Source organism: Aulonocara sp. 'chitande type north' Nkhata Bay, linkage group LG8 (assembly GCF_057382095.1).
Source record: "Aulonocara sp. 'chitande type north' Nkhata Bay isolate Kocher_YH1m ecotype deep benthic linkage group LG8, A_spYH_male_GT1.1, whole genome shotgun sequence".
Lineage (NCBI taxonomy): Eukaryota > Metazoa > Chordata > Actinopteri > Cichliformes > Cichlidae > Aulonocara > Aulonocara sp. 'chitande type north' Nkhata Bay.
In genome coordinates, this window is record NC_141351.1 from 26,988,598 (window position 1) to 27,013,513 (window position 24,916).

The following is a 24,916-nucleotide window of genomic DNA, read 5'->3' on the forward strand; positions in this document are numbered from 1 at the left end:
CATAAGAAGATTAACTCCAGTCCATCCACACACACACACACACACACACATGTGCCAGCTCCTGTAATCTCACGAACACAACGTCACAGCGGTAAAGTCTCTGCTGCTTCCAGCTGTTTCTCCATTTTTTCAAACCTGCAGCCACTGTGACACAGACGGGGAGGTTTTCAGCTCACACAGGTGAGCTGGGGTCACTCAGCTACAGGTAAACTGTTTCTTATAAAATGCTGTTAAAGTTTCAGCAACCATACATGAAGGATGAGGGTCGTTCACATGTTCTTACAGGCTCTGGTATCCGCTCACACAAGCTGAAGCTGGGCCAGATGTTCCTGCCTGGTTCAGGCGGCTTGTAATGATACCGTGATGAGCTCAGTGTAAGAGCAGTGCAGGCTGCGAGAGCTCACTTTAATCATCACAACAACAGTAAATGTCTGACTCTCTCTCTTCCTCCTTCATCGTCCCATGATGTCACTGAATGAGAGAGGGAGAGAGAGAGGGGTGGAGCGAGCTGCAGGCAGGCTGAAGCCTCTCTGAGCTCGTCTCTTTGTCTGAGCGGAGCCAACATGACGGAGCCTCCGAGTCCCAGCGTGGAGCTCCAGAGTCTGCAGCCGGGCCAAGGTCAGTGTGTGCGTCTGCTGTCGTCACATTGCGAGGACGCAGCAGGTAGAACAGTCCAGTTAACTTATACTTTTATTTCTAAACTTTATTTAAAGTGCAGAGTTCCTGCTGCACTCTGATTGGTGGGTTTGTCCGAACTTTGGCTGGTTTTAGACTCCAAAGCTTCAAACTGACTCAGTGTGCATGAATGTGAACTCGGAGAGGAGCCGGCTGTTAGCTCGGGGTTTAAAGTCTGCAGGTCAAAGGTAGTGATGGACTCACGGGAAGCAGGAAGACTGCACTGCTGTGGTCGAGGCGTTCAGGGGAACCGGAGCGAGCAGGAAAACGAGCTGCTCTGCTGCTTCTGTTGTTCTGATGAATCATTGCTGTCACATGACGGACTCCAAACACTTGACTGTAGAAGAAGAAAAGTTTGAACAGAGAGACTGGGCTTATTCACATTTTGTACTTTAAACAAGCCGAGACTGAAATTAAACGTTAATTCAAACATGGTGAGAGCAGCGGGGTCAGGAATGTCGTGACCTCTGCGTGGACATGTTACCTTTCCTGTGGCAGGCTTGATTTAATCCAACAGTCCAGATGGGATAACAGCATCTGCATTAAAGCTTGATAATCTCTGTGGTGGACAGCTGCATACTCACAGTCTGCACTCGAGCAGAAGCTTCCTGGTTTCCACCTGAAGTCAGAGCTCTTCTGACCAATCACAGCTTTGCTCAGACATCAGCTGATTACAGCAGAAGTACCAAATATTAATGATTACCCCAGTGAGGGTAAGTTTTCTAGGCTGAAGGCAAAACCTGAACTACTTCAACTCAAAGAGCACTTTATTAGGAACACTTGCACAGTCTGTTAAAAGAGCTATGAATATGCTTTTGGATGGATGGATGGATGGATGGATGGATGGATGGATGGATGGATGGATGGATGGATGGATGGATGGATGGATGGATGGATGGATGGATGGATGGACGGATGGATGGATGGATGGATGGATGGATGGATGGATCCTGTGTCACTGTTACCTTGGCTACCCGCACTGCCACGCTGTCATCATGGCTGACCTCAGGACAGTTTCACCACAGTAATCTGAAAGTGTGTACAACAACAACAAGGCATCTTTTGTTGTTTCCGTTTCTGACGCCAAGCCTCTAAGACGAGGAGTCACATGACCTCTGGTGACTTCATGTAAATGCAGGTGATTTGTGTGTCCTGCAGGCACATGAGGTCTGGCTGTTGCTTCGATTTGAATGAGGATGTAAATGTGGCCAACAGAGCAGAGTGAACCTGCAGCGTTCACAGGAAGTCCTGAAAGCTCCTGTAAGAACGTCGGGAGTGCAGCTCCAGTACATAATCCATAATGGTTTCATGTGTTTCAACAGAAATAACCATAAAAATAAATGTAAGCACCAACAGCTGGTTCTATCCCTGTGCTGCACAGGTCATGGGAATAAAGGAAATCCCAGACTGTGACATCACGGACACCTGACAGTGCAGTCCCGGCACTCGGTCAGAGCTGTGATCTGTGTTTGGTGACGGGCTTCATCTGAACCTGCAGAGCGGCCTCTGTAGACTGAACTCTGGCAGCAGCTTCAGGCTGCTGGGTCTGCAGACCACTGTGGCTAATCACCTTCCCAGGAGCAATGAATAGATACTTCACCTCCTCCATTCACTGGCAGGATGGAGGGATGAGGAGGAGGAGGGAACACTTTCTGCTCGTGCTCTCTTTTCTCAGCTGATGAACAAAAGTGAACATTTTCCGGTGTTGGGAGCAGAGAAAAGCTGCTGGTGTGGAGCTCGGAGTCCAAACTGGAGCGAGTGATTCAGTGATACGAGTTTAAAATCATCCTGGACAGGCTGAAATCAGATCACACCTCAGCGTCATCGCAATTTGGTCCTCACAGATCGATTATTTGATCATCTGCACCAGCACCAACCGCTCTGTACGTGAGTGAAGGGCAGGTGTAATACAGGTGTGATACAGGTGTGATCCAGGTGTGATACAGGCGTGATACAGGTGTAATACAGGTGTGATACAGGCGTGATCCAGGTGTGATACAGGTGTGATACAGATGTGATCCAGGTGTGATCCAGGTGTGATACAGGTGTGATACAGGTGTAATACAGGTGTGATACAGATGTGATCCAGGTGTGATCCAGATGTGATACAAGTGTGATACAAATGTGATCCAGGTGTGATCCAGGTGTGATCCAGGTGTGATCCAAGTGTGATACAGGTGTGATACAGGTGTGATACAAGTGTGATACAAGTGTGATACAAGTGTGATACAGGTGTGATCCAGGTGTGATCCAGGTGTGATACAAGTGTGATACAAGTGTGATACAAGTGTGATACAGGTGTGATCCAGGTGTGATACAGGTGTAATACAGGTGTGATACAGATGTGATCCAGGTGTGATCCAGGTGTGATACAAGTGTGATACAAGTGTGATACAAATGTGATCCAGGTGTGATCCAGGTGTGATCCAGGTGTGATCCAGGTGTGATACAAGTGTGATCCAGGTGTGATCCAGGTGTGATCCAGGTGTGATACAAGTGTGATACAGGTGTGATACAGGTGTGATACAGATGTGATACAGATGTGATACAGATGTGATACAGGTGTTTCTGTGCTCCGTTTGTAGGAAATGAAGCACATATCTGTTAGGGCTGCTCAATTAATCGAATTTTAATCACGATTACGATCTGGGCTTTCAACGATCATTAAAAATGACTGAGCCGATTATTAGCCCCTCCCTCGTGCTTTACTCTCGCGCTGCGCTGTGGCAAATAAAGTGCACCTCTCTGCATTTCCGACGCGTGTCACAACAATTAAGAGGACCCAAGGGAAGCTCGGAAAGCTAAGAAGTTATTTGGGGAGGAGAGTGACTGCCTTTGGTTGAAAAGAGAGGTAAAAAAAAAAAACTTCAGTGGTGCGGAAACATTATGGGTTCTACTTGACGTGGATCAAGTAGACATAGTGTGTAAACTTTACTACGGTGTCATAGCTGCGCCACAGAGCAACACTGCAAAGTTCACTAAAGGTAGATGTTTACATTTTTCATTTATTTTTTTATATCCGGTTGTTCAGTCTGACGTCACTAGCCGTGTCTGGGTCTAAACTCCGCTGCAGGTCCATATATCAAACGATCACTGTGGCATTACTGAGAGTTGAAAAACTGTCTGAAGTCTTTCATCTTTAATAAAATGATCAGCGTTCTGCTCTACCAGGTGTAACAATTGAGTTTAACATCCAGGCATCCATGAAAACGGAATTTATGACATTTAACGGAGTTAGAAGTTAGCAGGGCGTTAGCTCGCTAGCTTCTATCTAAATACAATATAGCATGTCCTGACTGCGGGGTTTTGGAAACAAATTAAAACGTACAGCTCTGCTATCACTTCCAGCATAAATGAAGACAGAAAACTAAACAGCAGTGACGTTTGTAGGGTTACTGAAGTTGGGCTAGCTGGTATATAATGATGTGCTACGTGACCGCTAGCGACACAGCTATGTTAGCATAATATAAACAAGCTAACTTTTTTTCCACTCGATAAAAGTTAACGTGAGTGTTCTCGGTGGTCAGGAACAAATGTAATCGCATGGCAGGATGCTGTAAAAGGACCAAACTTCAGCCAGGAGAACAACTGAGATAATCCATCCACAATATGAGGTTAGTCATTCATATACTGCTGCATGGGCTGGGCTGTAGTTACATCCTAAGGTTTTAAAAACTGAGCTTAAATAAATGATTAGCGGTAATAAAAGCCGAGGGAGGTCAACAGTGATCACTGACTGTTTTAGGAGCTTTTTGAGATCAAATAGAAGAAAATACAAAACATTAAACATGTTAACAACACAAAAGCCATATTAAACGCAGACTACTTTAGGCCCGGAAGTAGGATTCGTCGCGTCATCACTGAACAACCGGATTGCAAACATTTGCACTGTTATCAGTATTTGCACACTATTTTATATTATTTTTTAAAGTCATTATTCAATACATTGTTATTGTTAACCCTTTAAATCCCTGTAGAACCGGAACAGCGTAAGCTAGCGCAATAATTTGTTTTGCATATGAAACCGGAGGAGTTGTACTTACATCTTATGCCATCAGCTTCCTTCTACATATAGCTTTGCAAAAATTGCATAAAAAGCGCTTGCAGGAACAAAAACATAATATTCCAGAAACACGCTTTGCCAATCCGATCATTTTCATTTTCACGGAAAATGTAGTTGTTTTTTTTAACTTGTAGGCCTTAAAAGCCTATACTGGTGTTTTTATAAGTCATGTTTGACTCTATACTTTTCTGAATAGTTTCTGGGATGCTTAGAACTCAAATTGCTCTGCTGGAAATAGTCTATTTTGATGCACATGCTGTTTTCTTTGCAAATTTGCATCATAGGATTGTTTTTTGTTTTCCCTGCAGTATATAAAAATTGGTGTATCTCCAAAATAAAACTATGAAGACACTCAAAATAAATTTCCTGTTGTTGTAAACTATTTTTTGCAACTTTTTTGTATTTAAAGTTTTGAGGGATAAACCTCTTAAATTTCCCCAAGTAGAAATATATGTAAAAACAAAAACGATTTTCAATTTTTTTGTAGTTTATTGCACTTTTTTGTAATTAATGTAATTACTATGGACTTAATGCATACATATTATTAAAATATGGGCTATAACAGTTGTATTGATGTATAGCAACTTGAAATGCTCCCAAAAATGGCACTACAGCATGTAAAAAAATAAATAAATAAAATTAAAAAAATAATATAAGCTCTGGCGGATTTGGTTCTATGGTAGGTCTTAAAGGGTTAAATAAATATCGTCAAATAATCGAGATCTCAATTTCAGTGAAAATAATCGTGATTATCATTTTTGCCATAATCGCGCAGCCCTAATATCTGTGCATGTCTGGAGCAGGTATGTCACTGCTGTCTGAGCTTTTCGCAGTTCAGGTCAACAGTGACTGTAGTAAAATACTCGGCCCATAATATGTGACTGACAGTGTTTCAGGCTAGTTCGATCTCTGCTCTCTTCCACACCGAGCGCTGCTGGACTCAGAATAAGAACCTGCCAAAGCTGTCGACCCTCAGCCATAACACCGACCTGCAGTAAAGGCAGCAATGAGCTTCCTGTGAATGAACAGCGACGCACTGAGTGTGTGCGGAGGAGAGATGTATACTCAGGAGGGGTCTGATGTAACTTGAATCTGAGCTCAGTGCACATGTTAGAGTCCAGAAGAAGCCGGCGTTCAGGTTTTACTGCTTTGAGTGAATCTGCGGCCGGCGTCCGTGAGCAGAGCGGTCAAATTAATATCACACCTGGAAGCTCCTGCAGACACTAACGCCCTCTAATCCTCACTCTAAGAACAAAAACTGATGAGTCCTGCACTTCAGAGCCACTCGATTGTCCTCACTCAGCGAGGCAGGAGTGACCTTTGACCTCGAGACTGTAGACTTCTGTTCTCTCCATGTGGCCCCTGCTGTGTTTGGACTGCCCTGATGGAGGGTTTTTATCTCTGGGGCTGCAGTCTGAGCTGTCCTCGCCTCTTCAACGGGCTCCTTGTTCAGCCTGAGCTCTCAGCGTCTCTGCTGACTGAAACCTTTTGTCCACCGAGGCTGAAAAGATGCAGAACACAAGGAGGGAGGGTAGGAAGGATGAATGCAGAGACGGAGCAGGCCGGCGTGGAATCAGCTTGAAGTGGTCCTGTGATCAGAACCTCCGGCTCGGGCAGTTTATGGACTCTGTCCTCTGATTTTTAGCCTTTTTTATTCAGCTCTTTGCTGTAGATGCACATCAGAGCTGATGGTGATGTCCTCAGAGTCACATCAAACGTGAACATCGGAGTTTCAGGTCTGAGTTCAGACTGATCGCCTCCTGGCGACCTGGAAAAGCTTTGAATGAATTCATATAAAACTCTGTAGCGTGGGCTCAGGTTGACTTCATGACCTAAAAAGCCTCACAGCTTAGAAACTGTGATTCATATAAGTGTGCTGTCTTCTCTGTGCTTGTGAATATAAAGAAAGTACCTCTGACCTCTCCTTCAAGGTCATCAGACTGATCTGAAGGTCAAGGTGTTAATGATGCTGTACAGAGAGATGAGGACATGTCAGGATACTTTCTTTGTTATTTGACAGGTTATAGCTACGTGTACAAAGCTCTCAGACCTCTGCAGCTGTGGTGCAGACAGGGTTAGGGATCGATCTGCTGATAGAAAAGCTCAGTGAGATGCAGCTGTGAGTGCTGATGTGGGTCACAGATTTCACAGGACTGCAACCTTTGATGGGTTAATCTGTCGCTGTGACTCTGTATAATCTGCTTACATCATGAGCCCCCCCTCGTGGTCTTTCTAATCTGTGACCAGCAGCTCAGCGACATACTTTAAGCTTCAGGATTCGGCCGCTCGTATCTGTGATGTCATCCTCTCAGTCGGTGCCCAGAGCAGCAGCTTCACCTCGCAGCAGCCCAGTACAACCACAGGGCAGCACTCACTGGTTTCTGGTTTCCACTCTCAGTGTTTTTCTCTCTTGTTGGTGTTTGGAAGTTAGCACATGCTAAACTCAGACAGCTGCCAAATAATGTCCCACAAAATCCTAAATTTCACTCAGCACATCTGGAGCTCCGCCTTACAGTGTTTATTTATCGGATAAAATAAGTTAAATGTTACTGTTATTATTGGCTGGCCGGAAACAGCGGGGGTGTCCGGAGGTTGCATCCACCAGCACAAACCGCTCTGTACGTGAGTGAAGGCCTTCGTGGTCTAAGTGGACCAGGTCCTCCGACCGGAAGTGAGCGACTGTGAAATGGGACGGTCTAGTCTTCAGAATTACGTCACGAGCTCTCGGTGGAGTGAAACTCAGCCGTCTGCTGCTTGCTTTCTAAAATATAACCGGATGCTGGCGTAAACTCTCGACCGTCTCACACTTTGTTTAATCAGTTTTCTGTTTGACGTTTATTCAGCTGTGTGAAAACTCCGGGGGACCCCTCCCGAGGGATTAATGAAGTTAAATTTAATCTAATCGAATAACTTCAACCTCATCCAAACCGATTTACTCATGAATAAATAAAACACTGAAAAAAGCCAAACAATAACATTTTTAAGTTATCAAAGTGACTCATATATCATGTTTAACCCGAGTAGCGAAAGACCGCGGGGTTTGAAGACGGCTCAGATATTTGAAGTTTACACAGCTTCATTCTCACCTGAAAATATGTTAAAAGTTTTTTTGCGACCCAGAAAGAGAAATAAGAGTAATATTAAAACTAAGCAGCTGCCGCCATTGGAGACTGGAGTTGGCTGGGCTGCGCTACGAATTCTGCGATATGGTTTTTCAATTTTGTTGTCCGGGTGGAAAATCGGGAGAAATTCGGGAGAGTGGTGGCTCCGGGAGAGGAGGGGCACTGAAATTTGTGATTCTCCCAGAAAAATCGTGAGGGTTGGCATGTATGGACAGCAGAGGCGTTACAGCTGGAGTTTTGTTTTTTGTCTGTGTTTGTGCAGGCGCACAATCTGCAGACAGCGACATCGGGGACGTGGACGACCTGCCGGTTCCTCAGCAGATCCGGATCACCAACATCACCTGCGATTCGTTCAAGATCAGCTGGGACATGGACAGCAGGGGCCGAGATAGGATCACACACTACTTCATCGACCTCAACAAGAAGGAGAACATGAGCTCCAACAAGTTCAAACACAAGGTGGGTCTGCAGAGCCGATCCTGGGCGCTCTGACTCTGCTTTAGACGATACAAAGCAAACGAACCGGTCGAGCCGAGTACTTTTTGTTTTCCAGGATGTGCCCACCAAGCTGGTGGCCAAAGCAGTTCCCCTGCCGATGACAGTGAGGGGCCACTGGTTCCTGAGTCCTCGCACAGAGTACACCGTGGCCGTTCAGACGGCCGCCAAACAGCCAGACGGAGAATACACCGTTTCTCGGTGGAGCGAGATCATTGAGTTCTGCACTGCAGGTTAGACGGAAGCCTCTCAGTCCAAAAACCACACCTCTCCTCGCTACTCGTGCACACTGATCCCTTTGGATCGATTTGCAGGTTAAAGCATCACGAGGATCGTCTTTGAGCTAATTTACTATCACACTGTTTTTAGTCCCACTGATAAAATAGAACCATAATTTGAAAAATTCCTTTGCAGTCGCACTATGGACTAACATAACTCATCAGCCTAAATATAGGCTCAATGTTGAATGTCTGAGTCTGTGCATCTGCAGATTACTCCTCCATCCACCTGAACCAGCTGCTGCAGAAAGCAGAGGCGATCGCTGGCAGGATGCTGCCGTTCACCGTCTTCTACAGAAACCAGCAGAGGGAGTACTTCCAACAAGACAGGTGCGCCCCGCTCAGTGACCAAAACCCCGAGAGGGTTCTCCGTACAGCTGTGCTTTAGCCCTGTGTGTCATTCCAGAGATGCTCAGTCCTGCTTCTTGCTGCCGACGGTGAAAGACAACAGCGGCAGCCACGGGTCCCCCATCAGCGGCAAACTGGAGGGGATCTTCTTCAGCTGCAACACAGAGTTCAACACAGGGAAACCTCCCCAGGACTCCCCCTACGGGCCGTATCGCTTCCAGGTACCGTTTAGACCAGGGGTCGGCAACCTGCGGCTCTTTAGTCCTTATACTGCGGCTCCGCGTGGTTTGGGAAAATAAATTAGAAGTATTTAGCTGAAGTGTATTTTATTTATGTTAGTTCTTTTTTAACTTGTAGTTCTGAATTGGAAGATTATTGTGATATTGAAATATAAAAATAAAATTATATTTTATTATTTTTTCATCGCTCATAATAAGCGTCACACTCACGCAGCTGGTGTACCCGCCTAAACGCCGTGCATTTATCGAGACTTTCAACCCCAGGTAGGCCAATTATGGACCTTCGGATCCACATTATGTCAGCAGCTGTTCTCCACCATGAACTATGTTAAAGACAAACACGCTCACGCCTCACAGACGACAGCTTACAGTCCTGTAAAGATGAAAGCCCCGATTTACAGACGCTGTGCGCAGAGGTTCAGGAGCAGAAGTCCTGTTGTAAACATATCACGGCAGACCCGACGATGTTTGCATGAACACGCTTTACAGCATCTCTTTATTGACCACTTTTCACACACGGTTGCTGTGCGCACACAGCCGGCTGTAGCTTCTCAGCTCACAGCCCGACACACACCAACACAACAGCACAGATAGCACAGATGTAAAGGCAGCGAGGCGTGATTGCGGGTGCCGCTCAGGTGCGTCGCCTCCCCTGCAGCGACGCTGCAGACCACGCCCACCACACACATTAACCAGGGAAAATACATATTTACGCAGAATTTAACAAATATGTATTTTTCATTTTTTAGCAGCATAGTGCTTTTTTGCCAATTATTTTTTAAAAGTCAGGTCAAGGCTCCAAAAGCCCAAAGGAGATATAACAGTTTTTGTTTGCTGGATCATTGTAGTTCAGCTGGGTGTCTTTATTTTTGTTATATTTCTTTAAGAGTTCAAAATTTGTTAATTACATAAATAAAATGTAATTTTCTCTGTAGCACTTCAAGGATTTAATAAGCAACACACCTTAGTTGTTCACACAAAGCATAAAGGTAAAAACAAACAATATATACAGTGTTGTCTTTATTTTAGAAGTCAAAAAGTATTTGCAGCTCCCAGTGTTTGCTTTTGCGTGGAAACCGGGTCCAAATGGCTCTTTCGGTGTTAAAGGTTGCAGACCCCTGGTTTAGACCATCGGCCCCCAAGCCCTGGGCCATTGGCCAATACCGTTTTTTACCGGGCCGCGAGAGTTGAGGCTTGGGTGTGAAATGTATGGTTTTCAGGGTTTTTACCGTTTTTCTGATTCAGACCAACTCACGAAGCTTGGATGATGACATCTCCCCTCTTTTCCACTAAAGCGTGTTTGTTGAAGGGCGCTTCATGTCTTTGTGTTCCTCGAGCAGGAGCCGTCCTCATGGCCTGTTTCAGAAGACATGGCTCTACATCAATGTTACTGCTGTTGTAAAACAATGATATCTCAGCTGACATGTAGTAATGGGAACTAAAAGCTGGATTTAACAGCTATGAATTCCTGTAAACTGTCTGTTTGCTACTTACAAATACTTATATAAATAATAAATATGTTTACCCCCAAATCTGAGGCGTGATAGAATTTAAAGACAATAAAAGGCTGCCAGCCTGTTGTAAAACAGAATTTTTGATTAGATTAACTGTAAATTAAATTAAGATTTTAAGAAGTATTCAGTCCAAAGTTAATAGTGCTTCCTTTTTAAAACTCTGTTTTCTTGCCGTGTCTTTGCTGCTCTGGCTGTTGAACCTCACCGTATATGTCACAGAAAAGTCAAAGATTACAAAAGTCTGATATTTTTATTGTTGCAAATTTGATTTAAAAAGTAGTCAAAATAAAATGAATTTAAACTGACTGTCACTGCTGTGATTAAACAGGAAATAAACATTTATTCTTCAAACTCAATAAATTTGTGGATATTTGAAAAAATATATACTTTTTAAATTATTATTATTATTATTACTATTTTCTTTAATTTTACCAAGTTGGGTAAATAACTTTTAAAAGTGCACAAAAATATGAAACACACCATTTTTTGTTTCTGTACAGATCCGAGCAGATGTCCTCTTCAACAAGACCACCAACATGTACTTTGGGGATTTCTACTGCATGTACACGTCGTACCACTACGTGATCCTGGTCCTCGCTCCTGACGGCTCCAAAGGAGACGCTTTCTGTAAAGGGAGGCTGCCAGCCCTCGACAGGTCCGACAACCGCTTCTTGACCTGCACCGAGGAGGAGGACGGCTCGCTGTCTTTCCGTCACGCTCAGGATGTCAACCTGGAGGTGATGTACACGGAGCCGGTGGATCTGAGGCTGGGAGCGGTGTCACAGATCAGCGGGCACCAGCTAATGAGCCTGTCCACCGCGAATGCCAAGAAAGACCCCAGCTGTAAGGTCTGCAACATCAGCGTAGGACGTTAGCGACTCTTCAGACTGAAATAACCAGCTCGTTTGCATAGCAGCTAGCAGCTAAGCTACTAACTGAATTTACCTGCCACGCTCTGGCTCGTTACTGTGCCTCGCCTGTGCAGCGGCACACTACGAGCAACATTTGCTGTCTATTGTGACAGTGCCCTCTAGTGGCCACATCATTATGACGGAGGCAAAACAGAGGCAGGTGAAGAAGCAGCAGAGCCAGAAGTTGAGATGAGCTCGGGGTGGATGGATGGGTGGAGAGGAGGAGCGAGCTGTTTGTTTTTTAGCTGCAGGTTTAGAATTGTAATCAAAATGGAAACGATATCAGAGCATTAACAAAATACTTGTTTTAACTCAAAGCTAATCGAGTTGGCGTTCCTCACTGCATGGATGACTGCACCTTTCACAGTCGGCTAAAACAGAGACTCTGATGTGGCTGAAAGCAGATGCATCCTCAGTCATGTTTCCTCTCCTTCTTCATGTCCTCGTCACCTTCACATGTTTTCTGTCCACCGTCTCTGACAGGAAGCTGCAGGCAGGAAGCTCGCAGCACTTTTATCATGTGACTGATGGCTGAAGTGGACTTTACAGATTAACTGCTTCAGAGGTTTTATACTTTGGTAATCTGATGAAGATTTTTCCTGTAATTAATTCGTTTTTTAACTGAATGCTTTACATTCCTGTTTTCCTCATTTGTAGACCCCAAACATCACCAAACTTAATCTACTAATTAAAAACATTGAAACTACAGCTCCCAGAATGCTTTGAGTGTGTTGTTCGTGTGTTATTGGGAAGGGTGAGTTAGCAGTCAGCCGGTGTCTTTGTGACATTGAAGCAAAGTCGTGTCAGCTGTAAGCGGTGTGATGCTATTTTTAGAGGAAACAAGAACATGCTGCTGATTCTGAAAGGCTCCAGAAACCAGGAATGTGACATTAAAGGGTTAACGACGCACTCACAGTCCAATATCTATGTGATCTTTATTATTTTATCTTTGGGGTGGGACTCAGTTTCTGAGAAGTTACTTATTGGTTGGCTGATTATGCCGAGGAAAGAAAACAGCTTATTTATGACAGGAGACGTGTGGACAGAGCTCCTGATGGTGCACCTGATGGTGTGGCTGTGGAGCTCAGGTAGGACTCGCTCTAAAAACACTGAATTTGAAGCCTCACATCAACAAAAAAAAATCATCATTGGCCTGACTTTGGCACAAAATAGTGTTTTAACTTTTTATCTGGAGTCTTGGAATAAATGACATCACTGAGAAAAGCAGATAGCGGTTATTTAAAATGCAAAACTGCAAATATAATATAAATATAATATAATATAAAAATGACTTTGTGCTGGATAACAGTTGAGAAAATCTGAATCTGAAATCCTGGTTTCATGTACAGTTCAGTGAGCTCAAGATGCTTTTCAGTGTAAATCAGGGGTCGGCAACCTGTCTGATGATGAGTGCATCTAAACGTTCCTCAGAAGTCAGTGTGCCGTATGATGCATTAGCATTAAATGTAATAACGCTCTATATGAACAGTTACACACGTTATAGGATCATATTTGTTCACAGATGTTTGCAGCTGTCAGCGAATAGTTATCAGATAGTTTGAAACAAAAAAGACTTTTTATCCACAACAGCAAATGCAAATGCTATTTATGGTCTCCTCACAACAATGATAGGAAAAATAAACGGGGCCAGTATGGCATGTTTGTTAACACAGAGACACACATGTTACTGTGATCTCTGGGCTCCCAGTGTCCAGCATTCAGAGGCTGCCTGAGGACTCATGTGGGAGAAAACCTGCTCACACAGACATGTGGAGCCAAACACTGTCAGTAAGGCCTCTGCAATGTCCTGAAGAGTTAAACTTGTCAGGTAGTGACGTCCAGCAGGTGAACATGCAGCTCCATGAACACGCACAGCTGTGGGTTCCAGCTGCCCCCCTCTCCCTGTTAATGCCCTACCCGCCCCCTGGCAACACTTTGCTAGATCCGCCCCTGCACAGTTACCAGCTGTCAGCTACTTAGAAAAGGATCCTGGTGTTATTTGTCTCTCAGAAACAGTTCATAACTTCAACTCATTCATGTCACCTAAAAGGTAAACCTGTTTCTCCATCACAGCTCTGATGATCCAGTAAGGACATCTCCTGGTTTCATCTTCATGTTTCCCTCTCACCACATATCCAAACCGACATCATGACCAGCAGCTTTACAGCTGTGGCTCCAGCAAACATCAGCTGATACTAGAAATTAATATTAAATAAATTCTAACAACAGCTGATCAAGCTTAAACGTGCTGCTGTTGTTTAGCGCGACATCCGCTGGTTTCCTCTTTCTGGCGCAAAGTGGGAGATAAACAAACAAGAGAGAAAAGCCGATCAGCTGATCACTGATCAGTTTCATGATTGAAGTAGCAACAGGAGAGAGAGGGGGGAGAATGAGAGGAGAAGAGGCACGGTTGGCAGCTACTAACTAACCTTATGAATAAAATAAAGTTCACTATCAGTAACATCATAGCACCACCCAGCTGTATAGAAACTCCGTCATGCTAGCTAGTAGCAGTACGAGTTATTGTAACTGACTGTAAAAAGTCAGCACAACGAAAATAAACTAAACTTGGTTCATATCTGACCCAGATAGACTGCAGCTCATAACTTCTTACCTGGAGTTCAGTTCACCACCTCGGGTCTCTGCTCCTCCTGCCTCCCCTCCCTTCATCCACCTGCTGGACTCTGTAGAAGCTCCGCCACAGCCACCACCAAACAACTGAGTTATTTTTACACATCTGCCAGCATCTGGACAATCCACCACCTTTAATACCGTTGCAAAAACATCATCGGCCCATAAAAACGTAAAATCACCATCGACCATTTGCCCGGTATGCCTGATGGCCAGTCCCGCTATGGCGTGCCAGCTGTGGCACGCGTGCCCAGGGTTGCCAGGGTGTAAAGGATAAGGAAGACGTCAACAGTCGGTTGCCCCCCGGTGAGCACGAGGTGACGCTGGGACGGAAAATCCTGAAATCACCAGCAGAACCAGAAACTTTTGAATGTTTTACTAAATGATTGCACGGTATCAAAATGTCTGTGGTGGTTCTCCGTCATCCAGATCATCCAGGACGCAGGCGGGCCCTGTGGCGTACAGGTGAGAATACGAACCAGAGAAGCTGCAGAAGCAGCATGATGTTAGGAAACAGTGATGAGTGAATGTCTGCAGGATAACTGAGCGTCACCTGATGTTTGTGTTTGATGCCAGCTGTTGTTCTCCTAACATCTAATGTGACGGCTGAGTGTGTCTCATCAGATCCAACAGTGTTTGTCATCAGACTGCTGCTCCTGCTCCTGCTGCTCTTCATCGCTGCCGTCTGTTTCAGCCATAAGGTACCGTGCACACGTCTGCTGATCAGAAGACGCTCTGGAACGAAGCTCTCGGCCCGTTTGAAGAGAGCGGCGACTCGCTGACTCACACCTGTGTGCTGCTGTGTCTCTGCAGGTCACCGGGAGGCAGGAGCCCCGCCCACAGGAGGACCCGGAGCTGGATGGTTAAAGCTGGCAGTGTCCAGAAAAGCAGGCAGCTCAGCAGCGCCTCCACATGGTGGAGGAAGTGTTTGCATCCTTCACCACCGTGTGAACATGAACTGCAACCACAGTAAACTGTAATTACATCATCAGCTCATATATTGTTTTGTTTTTTTTGTTTTTTACACGCTGGAAACATGAAATGCGTCCCTGCTCTGATCCTGGCGACACCTTTCCTGCATCCCAGCGTTCCCTGCGAGTAATCCACGGCCACATGCTGAAAGGCTGAGATATTACAGCCTGCGACTCAGACACAGTCGATATTATCGCACATCTGTTTGATCAGAACACAAAACTGAATGATGTCAAAGAAATTTTACCACCAAAACTTTTTTCATCACATATAAATATTTGTAAATATCCTAAATGTTCTTTTTAAACTGTTCATTAAAGGTGTCCAAGTGTTTCACACAAACTCTAACGTGACTCACAGGAGAAGTGTCCTCTCTCATGTTTCCTCTCCTTTATCTCCTCATCACCTTCGTGTGTTTCCTCTCTGACAGGAAGTTCTGAGCAGCTTTGTCATCTGACAGCTGACGTGGATCATGTTATGCGCTGAGCAGCATTAACTTAAAATCAGAGGATGAAACAGGAGAACCTGAAAGAGATTTTTCAGCCAAACTCACCTGAGTTTGTTTTAATCTGCTGCGTGAAAAACCGACCAATCAGATTACAGATGCTAGAACTTCAGATAGCCGACTGACCGCAGCTAAACTCAGCATCTGTGTGATCAGATAAATGCGTCAGATCTTTCCTGCAGCTGTCACACACTTTATGAAGGTTAACCCTTTATAATCTGCTCTGGATCTTAAACCTGTGATTTTAGGCTAAAAGAACTTTCACTGAAATATTTAAATGTGCTCTTGTGTGTGTCTGAGCCCACAACACTCACCAATATAATATTAGTAATTCATGTTTTGGTGAGATTTTCAAGAACAGGTTTAAAGGTGATTTGACAGAGAAACTCTGAACCGTAGTTCTAACACGTAAGCTGGACCCAAAAGCAAACAATACGCAGACACGCACACAAAACAAACGCTATTCTTTTAACTAAAGGTGACCAACCAAAGGGAACGCGCTGCTTTATCGCTGAACAGAAGAGACCGGGAAATAAACGACACGGGGACGCCGTGATCAGGACCGTGGGAGGCTGCAACAGAAAGGGGAGAGAGTTACTGGAGAGCAGGGAGATAACGGCATACACCAGGGCTAGGACTATTTATCTTACGATCAGTTGGCTGATGAGCAGATAACAGATGAAGAGGAAACAGCAGTTTATTAGCAGAGAGCTGAAGAGTCGGACAGACAGAGAGGAGACGGACGTGGACCTGACATGGATCACCTGCTGCTGGTTCTGCTGCTGCTGTGGGGCTCAGGTAGGACTCTGCAACATCAGCCTGCCCTGTTTGTACTGGTTTACATTAATATTATACACAACAAGAGGCAGGCATGAATCTAAACCTCTTCAGATCCGTCTGAGTCCATTTGTTGTATTTCTAAAGACATTTTAAGGAGATGTATTAGAAATGAGCCAAGGGCAAGATACTGGATCACAAGTTTCTCTCTTCATCTTTCTGAAAATGTGAATCTTAGTTAGAAAACACTAGAATGGGTGAATGAAACACATCGTATACATCTTTTGAGTGCTCGAGTAGAAAAGAGATGTACAGCTACGGCTGGAATTTTTCCAGAAAACAATTACAAATGTTTTGGTATTTTTGTCCTTTATCAACACAAAAAACAGAACAGAGTTTGGCAGCTTTCCACAAAAGACTCAAAAACTGGTCTGGACAAAATTATTGGCAACCTCAACTTAATATGTGGTTGCACGCCCTTTGGAAAAAATAACTGCAGACAATCGCTTCCTGTAACCATCTACAAGCTGGTTGCACCTTTCAACAACTTTTCTTTTACAAACTGCTCAAAGTCTCTCAGATTTGAAGGGCAACTTCTCCCAACAACAATTTTGAGATCTCTTCATAAATGGTAAATGGCCTGTATTTGTATAGCGCTTTTACTAGTCCCCCCCCCCAAGGACCCCACAGCGCTTTACACACCCAGTCATCCACCCATTCACACACTGGTGGAGGCAGCTACAGTTGTAGCCACAGCTGCCCTGGGGCAGACTGACAGAAGCGAGGCTGCCATATCGCGCCATCGGCCCCTCTGGCAACACCAGTAGGCGGTAGGTGAAGTGTCTCGCCCAAGGACACAACGACCGAGACTGTCCGAGCCGGGGCTCGAACCGGCAACCTTCCGATTACAAGGCGATTCATAAGTGTTTAATCAGATTTAGATCCGGACTCATTGCTGGCAGCACTTTGTCTCCAACCTCTCCTGGGCGCTTTTAGAGGCATGTTTGGGGTCGTTGTCCTGCTGGAACACCCATGACCTCTGATACAGACACAGCTTTCTGACACTAAGCCCTGCATCGCAGACCAAAATGTTTTGGTACTCTTCAGGCTTCATGATGTCCTGCACACAGTCAAGGCTTCCAGTGCCAAAGGCAGCAAAACATCTTAGAACCTACACACCGTTTGAGTGTAGGTACTGTGTTCTGTGCTTCATAGTAGAATGATGAGCTGGGTCTCATCTGCCACATTCTCCAGGAAGGATTTTGTCTTCCTCAAATACATCTTGGCAAAATCCAGTCTGGCTTTTTTACATTTCTGTGTCAGCGGGGTCCTCCTGGCTCTCCTGCCATAGCGTTTCACCTCGTTCAGATGTCGATGGATGGTTCGAGCTCACACTGTTGCACCCTGAGTCTGCAGAACAGCTTGAATTTGTTAGGAAGTTCATTGAGGCTGTTTAGCCACCATTCAGACTATCCTTTGCTGCAGTCTTTAATCAGTATGTTCTCTTCAAAGGTCTCCGTCCCTAATGGTGGATATCTGCCAAGGCTCTGGAAGGCTTCTGTCTCCACTGTGGTTGGCAGCAAAGGCAACAGAGGCTTTGAGTGCTTTATGTTTGGTTTTCTTTTCCATTTAAATTCAGCTGCGTTTTCCAGCTGCCTCTATCGAAACAGAAGCTCCTACTGCCTAACACATGACAGTTTAACAACATATTTAAAATGTTCCACTGATACAAATAAATATCCTGCTTATGTTTGTGTGTGTTTGCACATTTGTAGCTTAGTTAGCGCTTTGGGGTCCATAGGGACTAAGTAAAGAGTCCCTATGCAGAGCTGCAGAAGTTCAGATGTTCACCGGGAGTAAGCAGGACAGTCAGGATCAGAAAAGAGTCCATCAGACAGCTCAGAGTAGAGATACTGGACAAAGGATGGAGAAAAAGAAGAAAAGCTTAGCGAAGATTCACGGATGTAGTGATGGAGGAGATGCTGTTGGTCTGACAGAGGAGGATGCTGGGACAGGAGGAGGTGGTTGCATGTTATCTGCTAGCAGCTGAAGGAAGTAGCAGAGCTGTTATTCCTTTATTACATCTTTCTTTTCCATGATTTAAATAAATGTAATAAAGGGTTTCAGTAACATCCCCAAACTGTGCTGCCGTACTGAGTATAGTTCTGTGAGCGACTGTTCACGTTGTTCAACATGCTTTGAGACAACAGGTGTAAATTCTTTGACTTGGGTCGGTGACTCTGATAGCTCAAGTGTTGGGCTGCTATCTGAAGTTGGAAATGATTTTATCGTTAACCATGGGGGTGGAGGTATTATTTCATTTACAGTTAAGTTTAAACCATAGAAATATCTGGAAATTTCCCTCATTTTTGATCAAATCATAAAAAAGCTGCTTTATCAGAATCAGAATCAGAAAGGGGTTTATTGCCAAATGTTGAGCAGGTTTACAACATTAGGAAATTGCTGCGGTGCTTCAGTGCAAACATAGTGTCATAGTGTTTATCGACCTCACTGTAACACTTATAAAAAAATGGTAAATGGCCTGTATTTATATAGCGCTTTACTAGTCCCTAAGGACCCCAAAGCGCTTTACATATCCAGTCATCCACCCATTCACACACATTCACACACTGGTGATGGCAGCTACGTTGTAGCCACAGCCACCCTGGGGCGCACTGACTGACTTATCTCTGTTACTTTATTTATGTCGTAATATGGCATGTTTCATTTCCGTGTGTGATTCCTTATAACAAAATATTATAGTTGCTGTTGTTTTTTCCAAATCACAGAACACTTTTGTCATTTAGTAACTTGTAATTGTATCTTTAATAACCACTTCAGTTGTTGTTTGATTCCTGTTAATGTATTAGTTGGTGATCAGAGGAGTGTGAGGTTTCTCAGGCAGCAGATGGGTCTGTACCGACTGTTAGAGCGAATTGTTAAATGTTGTCATTTTTGTGCTTACAATTGTTTCAAGCTGCATGATCAAAGACATTCTGAATGGTGGGGTGGGGGGTTATAGTGTTAACTGCAGGCACATTCTATATAAGGAACGTCACTTCCTGCCCTTTGTGGGCTCACCTGTGTTTGTATATGGTAAACCGTTAGAGGAAGCTAAGCTAAGGGGTGAGGGGAGATGACGCCTTTGTGATCACCAGGAAGACACACACACACACATGCCCGCACATGCATACACACACAGTGCTTTTGACTTTACAACACACCACATGGGGTTTACAGTGGGGCTCTGTGTCATTTCAATAAAAAGGCTGAAGCGAAGGCTGGGGTCGGAGTCATCTGAGGTCGAGGGCCGAGTGCTGCTCTGAGATTCCCACCGAGCTTCACTTGCGCGAGTTAAAACAGATCGATCGCTGTTTTGTCTTGCTTTGTTCACGGGAATAAGTCTCTGAGTCAGCGACGTCTATAAGTTTAGACCTAACACCGACCTCCCAGCCTGCTTCTCTCTTCAGAAATTTATTTGGTCTTCTCCTGTATCCCATAATCCTTTGCTGTGTTTCAGGTGTTCGCTGTGAAACAGCCAAAGTTGACCTTGTGATGTTGGTGGATGAGTCTGGGAGCATCAGCAGAAATGACTTTGATAAAATTCAAACGTTTCTTGTTGCCATCGTCAGCGGCCTCAACATTGGTCCCGATGCAGTCCAGATCGGTAATGTTTTCACTGCCAGTCATACCATTACTATGATATTTAACACTGTTAATTTCAAAAGTACTTTAACTTTGTAAAAAAAAATACCACACATACATAAACTCCCCTTAATCATTGTGCTTTTAATAATGTGTAATTTGTACCAAGTGCTAATAACTATCGTGTTTGAATGTGTGAATGTTTGAATTTGAGTGACGAGCTCTGTGTGTCCTTGTTGTTTTACACATTGCTTCTGAAGGTCTGACTTTGTTCAGCACCAAAGCAAGGACAGAGTGGCACCTGAACACCCACCAGACCAAACAAACCCTGCTGAGGGCCATAGAAGAACTCAAAAAAACTGGTGGGAGCACCAAGACAGGTGAGCAAGCAGCATATTACCCAGCCTACAGGAGGTTGTCACCAGAAGGTGCTCCAGAGGTGATCATTGAACCAGGCTAAAAAGTTTCATCCCGGACAATCAGAATCTGATACGAAGATTATTTCTGAAAAAGTATCTGCTGCACAATAAACAGAGAAATCCTTCACAAGTAGACAGAAGTACCAAAACAGGCACACATGCACTTTTTTAAATCCCATTTTGAAGTGATAGTTTAAAAAGAAACACAAAAAGCATAAATTATTACAAATAACAAAGACTAGACATTCAAAAGATCCTGGCATGAAATCATACACGTTTATGTACCGTATTTCCCGGACTACAAAGCGCACCTGAATATTAGCCGCACAAGCTAAAATCAGGGGAAAATCCTGTTTTGTACATACATTAGCAGCACCTGACTAAAAGCTGCAGGTGTTTCAATGTTGACTTATCATATGTAAGAGAATATGCACAAAGGGAATTGTCAGGGAAGAGACGGCTGTTTGGAGACACACCCCTTTTATTAATATTTTGAAAAACAAGTTATGGGTACATACTTGCATAACTTTTTAGGTATATGTACAAGTAGCGGTAATTACAAGTACGAAACATGTGCTGTGCTTCATAAATGAGTAACAAATGTAGTACATAACAATAACCTACAGCACACCAGAAAAATAGATCCGGACTACCTTTTAGGCTCAGGTGCAGGGACACGGCTTTAACAAGAAGAAAAGTCAGTCATTCACCATCTTTCTTTTCTTCCTGCACTGAAACCACCAAAGTCCTCTTCTCCAGTGTCGGACACGAACAGGCTCAGGATGGCTTCGTCATCCACTCTCAGCTTCTTTCCTTCGTTGTCACTTTCAAAACCAAACAAATCCTCGTTGTCAGAGTCGAACACCCTCAGAAGGGCCGTGGCGGTGTCCTCCTCTCCATCATGCAGCAGTCCAGCCCTTCGAAATCCGTTGGTGATCATGGATGTTTTCACACTTTTCCACGCTGTCAGGTTCCACCGGTGGAGTTGGGCATAACTTGCTTTTCGCAAGTTTATCGCCGCTGGTCATCCACGCCTCCCGCTGAACGCGTAGCGCTACTTTGAAGTTTGTTTTTCGCGCTACTTGTACAGCACTATGTTGCCTGGCGGATGGACATGTGACCAACATACCACTCTTGAACCCCGATACTGTGTGTCTGATCACATGCCCTTCCGCCAGCCAACGTAGTGCCGTACAGCGGAACAAACAAAACAAATCCTCTTACGATATGACAAAAATCATGGACAATCCATAGAAAAGCCGCACCTGACTAAAAGCCGCAGGGTTCAAAGCTTGTGCAAAAAGTAGCGGCTTATAGCCCGACAATTACGGTATGTAGAAGTTGATTTTAGAAATCTGAACTTACAATAAATCACTAACAGGTGCATCATGTAGCAGTGACAATGACAATAATCCATCTGTGGACGTGCTTTGAGTGAAACTGCCACAGTCTGTTTACCCTTGGATCCACATGGACAAACTAATTTATCGGTTCTCACAGAAGATTAGTAAAAACTGGGGACATCGCTACAGTGAACCTCTAGTGTTGGCTAACCTCGCTGACTCGATAGTGTAGAGTAGTTACTGTTGTTTTCCAATAATGAGCAGCACAGCAGGACATCGATCCTCGTGGCTGTGTGAGGGTGTAAGCTGTGTTAGCATACAGGGAGTGCAGAATTATTAGGCAAGTTGTATTTTTGAGGAATAATGTTATTATTGAACAACAACCATGTTCTCAATGAACCCAAAAAACTCATTAATATCAAAGCTGAATGTTTTTGGAAGTAGTTTTTAGTTTGTTTTTAGTTTCAGCTATTTTAGGGGGATATCTGTGTGTGCAGGTGACTATTACTGTGCATAATTATTAGGCAACTTAACAAAAAACAAATATATACCCATTTCAATTATTTATTTTTTACCAGTGAAACCAATATAACATCTCCACATTCACAAATATACATTTCTGACATTCAAAAACAAAAACAAATCAGCGACCAATATAGCCACCTTTCTTTGCAAGGACACTCAAAAGCCTGCCATCCATGGATTCTGTCAGTGTTTTGATCTGTTCACCATCAACATTGCGTGCAGCAGCAACCACAGCCTCCCAGACACTGTTCAGAGAGGTGTACTGTTTTCCCTCCTTGTAAATCTCACATTTGATGATGGACCACAGGTTCTCAATGGGGTTCAGATCAGGTGAACAAGGAGGCCATGTCATTAGTTTTTCTTCTTTTATACCCTTTCTTGCAGCCACGCTGTGGAGTACTTGGACGCGTGTGACGGAGCATTGTCCTGCATGAAAATCATGTTTTTCTTGAAGGATGCAGACTTCTTCCTGTACCACTGCTTGAAGAAGGTGTCTTCCAGAAACTGGCAGTAGGACTGGGAGTTGAGCTTGACTCCATCCTCAACCCGAAAAGGCCCCACAAGCTCATTTTTGATGATACCAGCCCAAACCAGTACTCCACCTCCACCTTGCTGGCGTCTGAGTGGGACTGGAGCTCTCTGCCCTTTACCAATCCAGCCACGGGCCCATCCATCTGGCCCATCAAGACTCACTCTCATTTCATCAGTCCATAAAACCTTAGAAAAACCAGTCCTGAGATGTTTCTTGGCCCAGTCTTGACGTTTCAGCTTGTGTGTCTTGTTCAGTGGTGGTCGTCTTTCAGCCTTTCTTACCTTGGCCATGTCTCTGAGTATTGCACACCTTGTGCTTTTGGGCACTCCAGTGATGTTGCAGCTCTGAAATATGGCCAAACTGGTGGCGAGTGGCATCTTGGCAGCTGCACGCTTGACTTTTCTCAGTTCATGGGCAGTTATTTTGCGCCTTGGTTTTTCCACACGCTTCTTGCGACCCTGTTGACTATTTTGAATGAAACGCTTGATTGTTCGATGATCACGCTTCAGAAGCTTTGCAATTTTGAGACTGCTGCATCCCTCTGCAAGATATCTCACTATTTTTGACTTTTCTGAGCCTGTCAAGTCCTTCTGTTGACCCATTTTGCCAAAGGAAAGGACGTTGCCTAATAATTATGCACACCTGATATAGGGTGTTGATGTCATTAGACCACACCCCTTCTCATTACAGAGATGCACATCACCTAATGTGCTTAATTGGTAGTAGGCTTTCGAGCCTATACAGCTTGGAGTAAGACAACATGCATGAAGAGGATGATGTGGACAAAATACTCATTTGCCTAATAATTCTGCACTCCCTGTATGCCCAAACGCTGAGTGAAAACAAACTGGTGACAGAGCTGAGAGGAGTCTTCATGCCTCAAACATACGGAGCTGTCTGTGCATTATAGTGCTGTCTAAAGGGTGAACACTCAACTGCCTCAGCCCTGAGCAGCGACAGCTGTTATCGGGCAGTTGGAGCAGCGTGTAACATTATTGAGTACTAACATTAGTTTCATTTAAAGCCTTCTTGTTTAAATATGTCATTTGATTCATGGTTGACTTTCTACTTTGTGTGTGTGTGTGTGTGTGTGTGTGTGTGTGTGTGTGTGTGTGTGTGTGTGTGTGTGTGTGTGTGTGTGTGTTTAAAACCCATGATTGGGTTTTAGTCCATGACCTTTGAAACTCTTGACCTGCTGATGTCACTTTCTGCCATCATACAGGAAAAGCTCTGGAGCACATCCTCCATAACCAGTTTAAACCCAGGTTGGGAATGCGTCCAGACTCCAGAAGGATTGCCGTTCTGATCACAGACGGGGAATCCCAGGATAAAGTACTCCTGCCTTCAAAGAACCTGAAACACAATGACATCGAGGTCTATGCTATTGGTGATTGAACCTGAGTACACATTTCTAAATAATATTTTGAACTGTGTACACCACAACAGTCTCGTTCAGAGCACATCACACTACAGAATACTGCAAAAGCAATGCAAGAGTTTCCCAGGAACCCATAGATAGCAGGGCTTACTTTCCATGTGCACTGAGAATCTCTGCAGCTGCATTCTTCTGAAACTAAGCAGAGATTACAGTCCTGTACACTCCACAATTAATCCTGCTGCTTCTATCAGCAGTTGCATCATCAATAAACACTAGTAACTCAGTTCCTAATGGCTGCCAGAGCCCAACAAAGGACCTCCAACAGGCCACTCGACTGCACATTTCTGGCTGTCAGAAAAAACGATGTCCTTGTTTTCACAGAAATTTGAAGTATCTGTATCAGATAATCAGCCATTTGTTTAATGCACAATGAGACTAAAAATAAGAAACTATCGGCTGTCAGTCAGGTTTTTGTCTAAAATTTAACAAAACAGAGTTGATAGACTTTCCCAAACATGTTCAGGTGTTTTAATAAGTTCTTATC

At 44.3% G+C, this 24,916-nt stretch overlaps 2 protein-coding genes across 4 annotated transcripts in view; both read left to right on the forward strand.

Annotated features, from left to right (window-relative positions):
- Positions 1–465: 465 nt before the first annotated feature.
- LOC147324143 (phytanoyl-CoA hydroxylase-interacting protein-like) lies at positions 466–12,353 on the forward strand. Of its 3 annotated transcripts, none has more exons than XM_086304671.1 (6): positions 466–618; positions 8,123–8,319; positions 8,414–8,588; positions 8,846–8,963; positions 9,040–9,202; positions 11,235–12,353. In XM_086304671.1, the coding sequence occupies exons 1-6, from the start codon at positions 564–566 to the stop codon at positions 11,607–11,609; spliced, it is 1,083 nt and encodes a 360-aa protein (XP_086160797.1). In that variant the 5' UTR covers positions 466–563; the 3' UTR covers positions 11,610–12,353. The 3 variants fall into 3 exon arrangements, with proteins under 3 accessions (XP_086160797.1, XP_086160798.1, XP_086160799.1); XM_086304672.1 differs by lacking the exon at positions 466–618 and adding an exon at positions 3,401–3,526; XM_086304673.1 differs by lacking the exon at positions 466–618 and adding an exon at positions 4,009–4,289.
- Positions 12,354–16,508: 4,155 nt separating this feature from the next.
- The window catches only part of LOC147324144 (uncharacterized), a 32,967-nt gene continuing 24,559 nt past the window's right edge, over positions 16,509–24,916 (forward strand). The window contains exons 1-4 of the mRNA XM_086304905.1: positions 16,509–16,551; positions 20,051–20,197; positions 20,436–20,555; positions 24,217–24,381. Of these exons, the coding sequence (XP_086161031.1) occupies positions 16,509–16,551; positions 20,051–20,197; positions 20,436–20,555; positions 24,217–24,381 (475 nt within the window). The remainder of the gene's footprint in view (positions 16,552–20,050; positions 20,198–20,435; positions 20,556–24,216; positions 24,382–24,916) is intronic.

Excerpts from the sequence above, each read along its gene's own strand:
- LOC147324143 (XM_086304671.1), top strand. The coding sequence starts at position 564 with ATGACGGAGCCTCCGAGTCCCAGCGTGGAGCTCCAGAGTCTGCAGCCG. Across the intron at positions 8,964-9,039 it reads GAGTACTTCCAACAAGACAG|AGATGCTCAGTCCTGCTTCT; the intron begins GTGCGCCCCGCT and ends GTGTCATTCCAG. Across the intron at positions 9,203-11,234 it reads ACGGGCCGTATCGCTTCCAG|ATCCGAGCAGATGTCCTCTT; the intron begins GTACCGTTTAGA and ends GTTTCTGTACAG.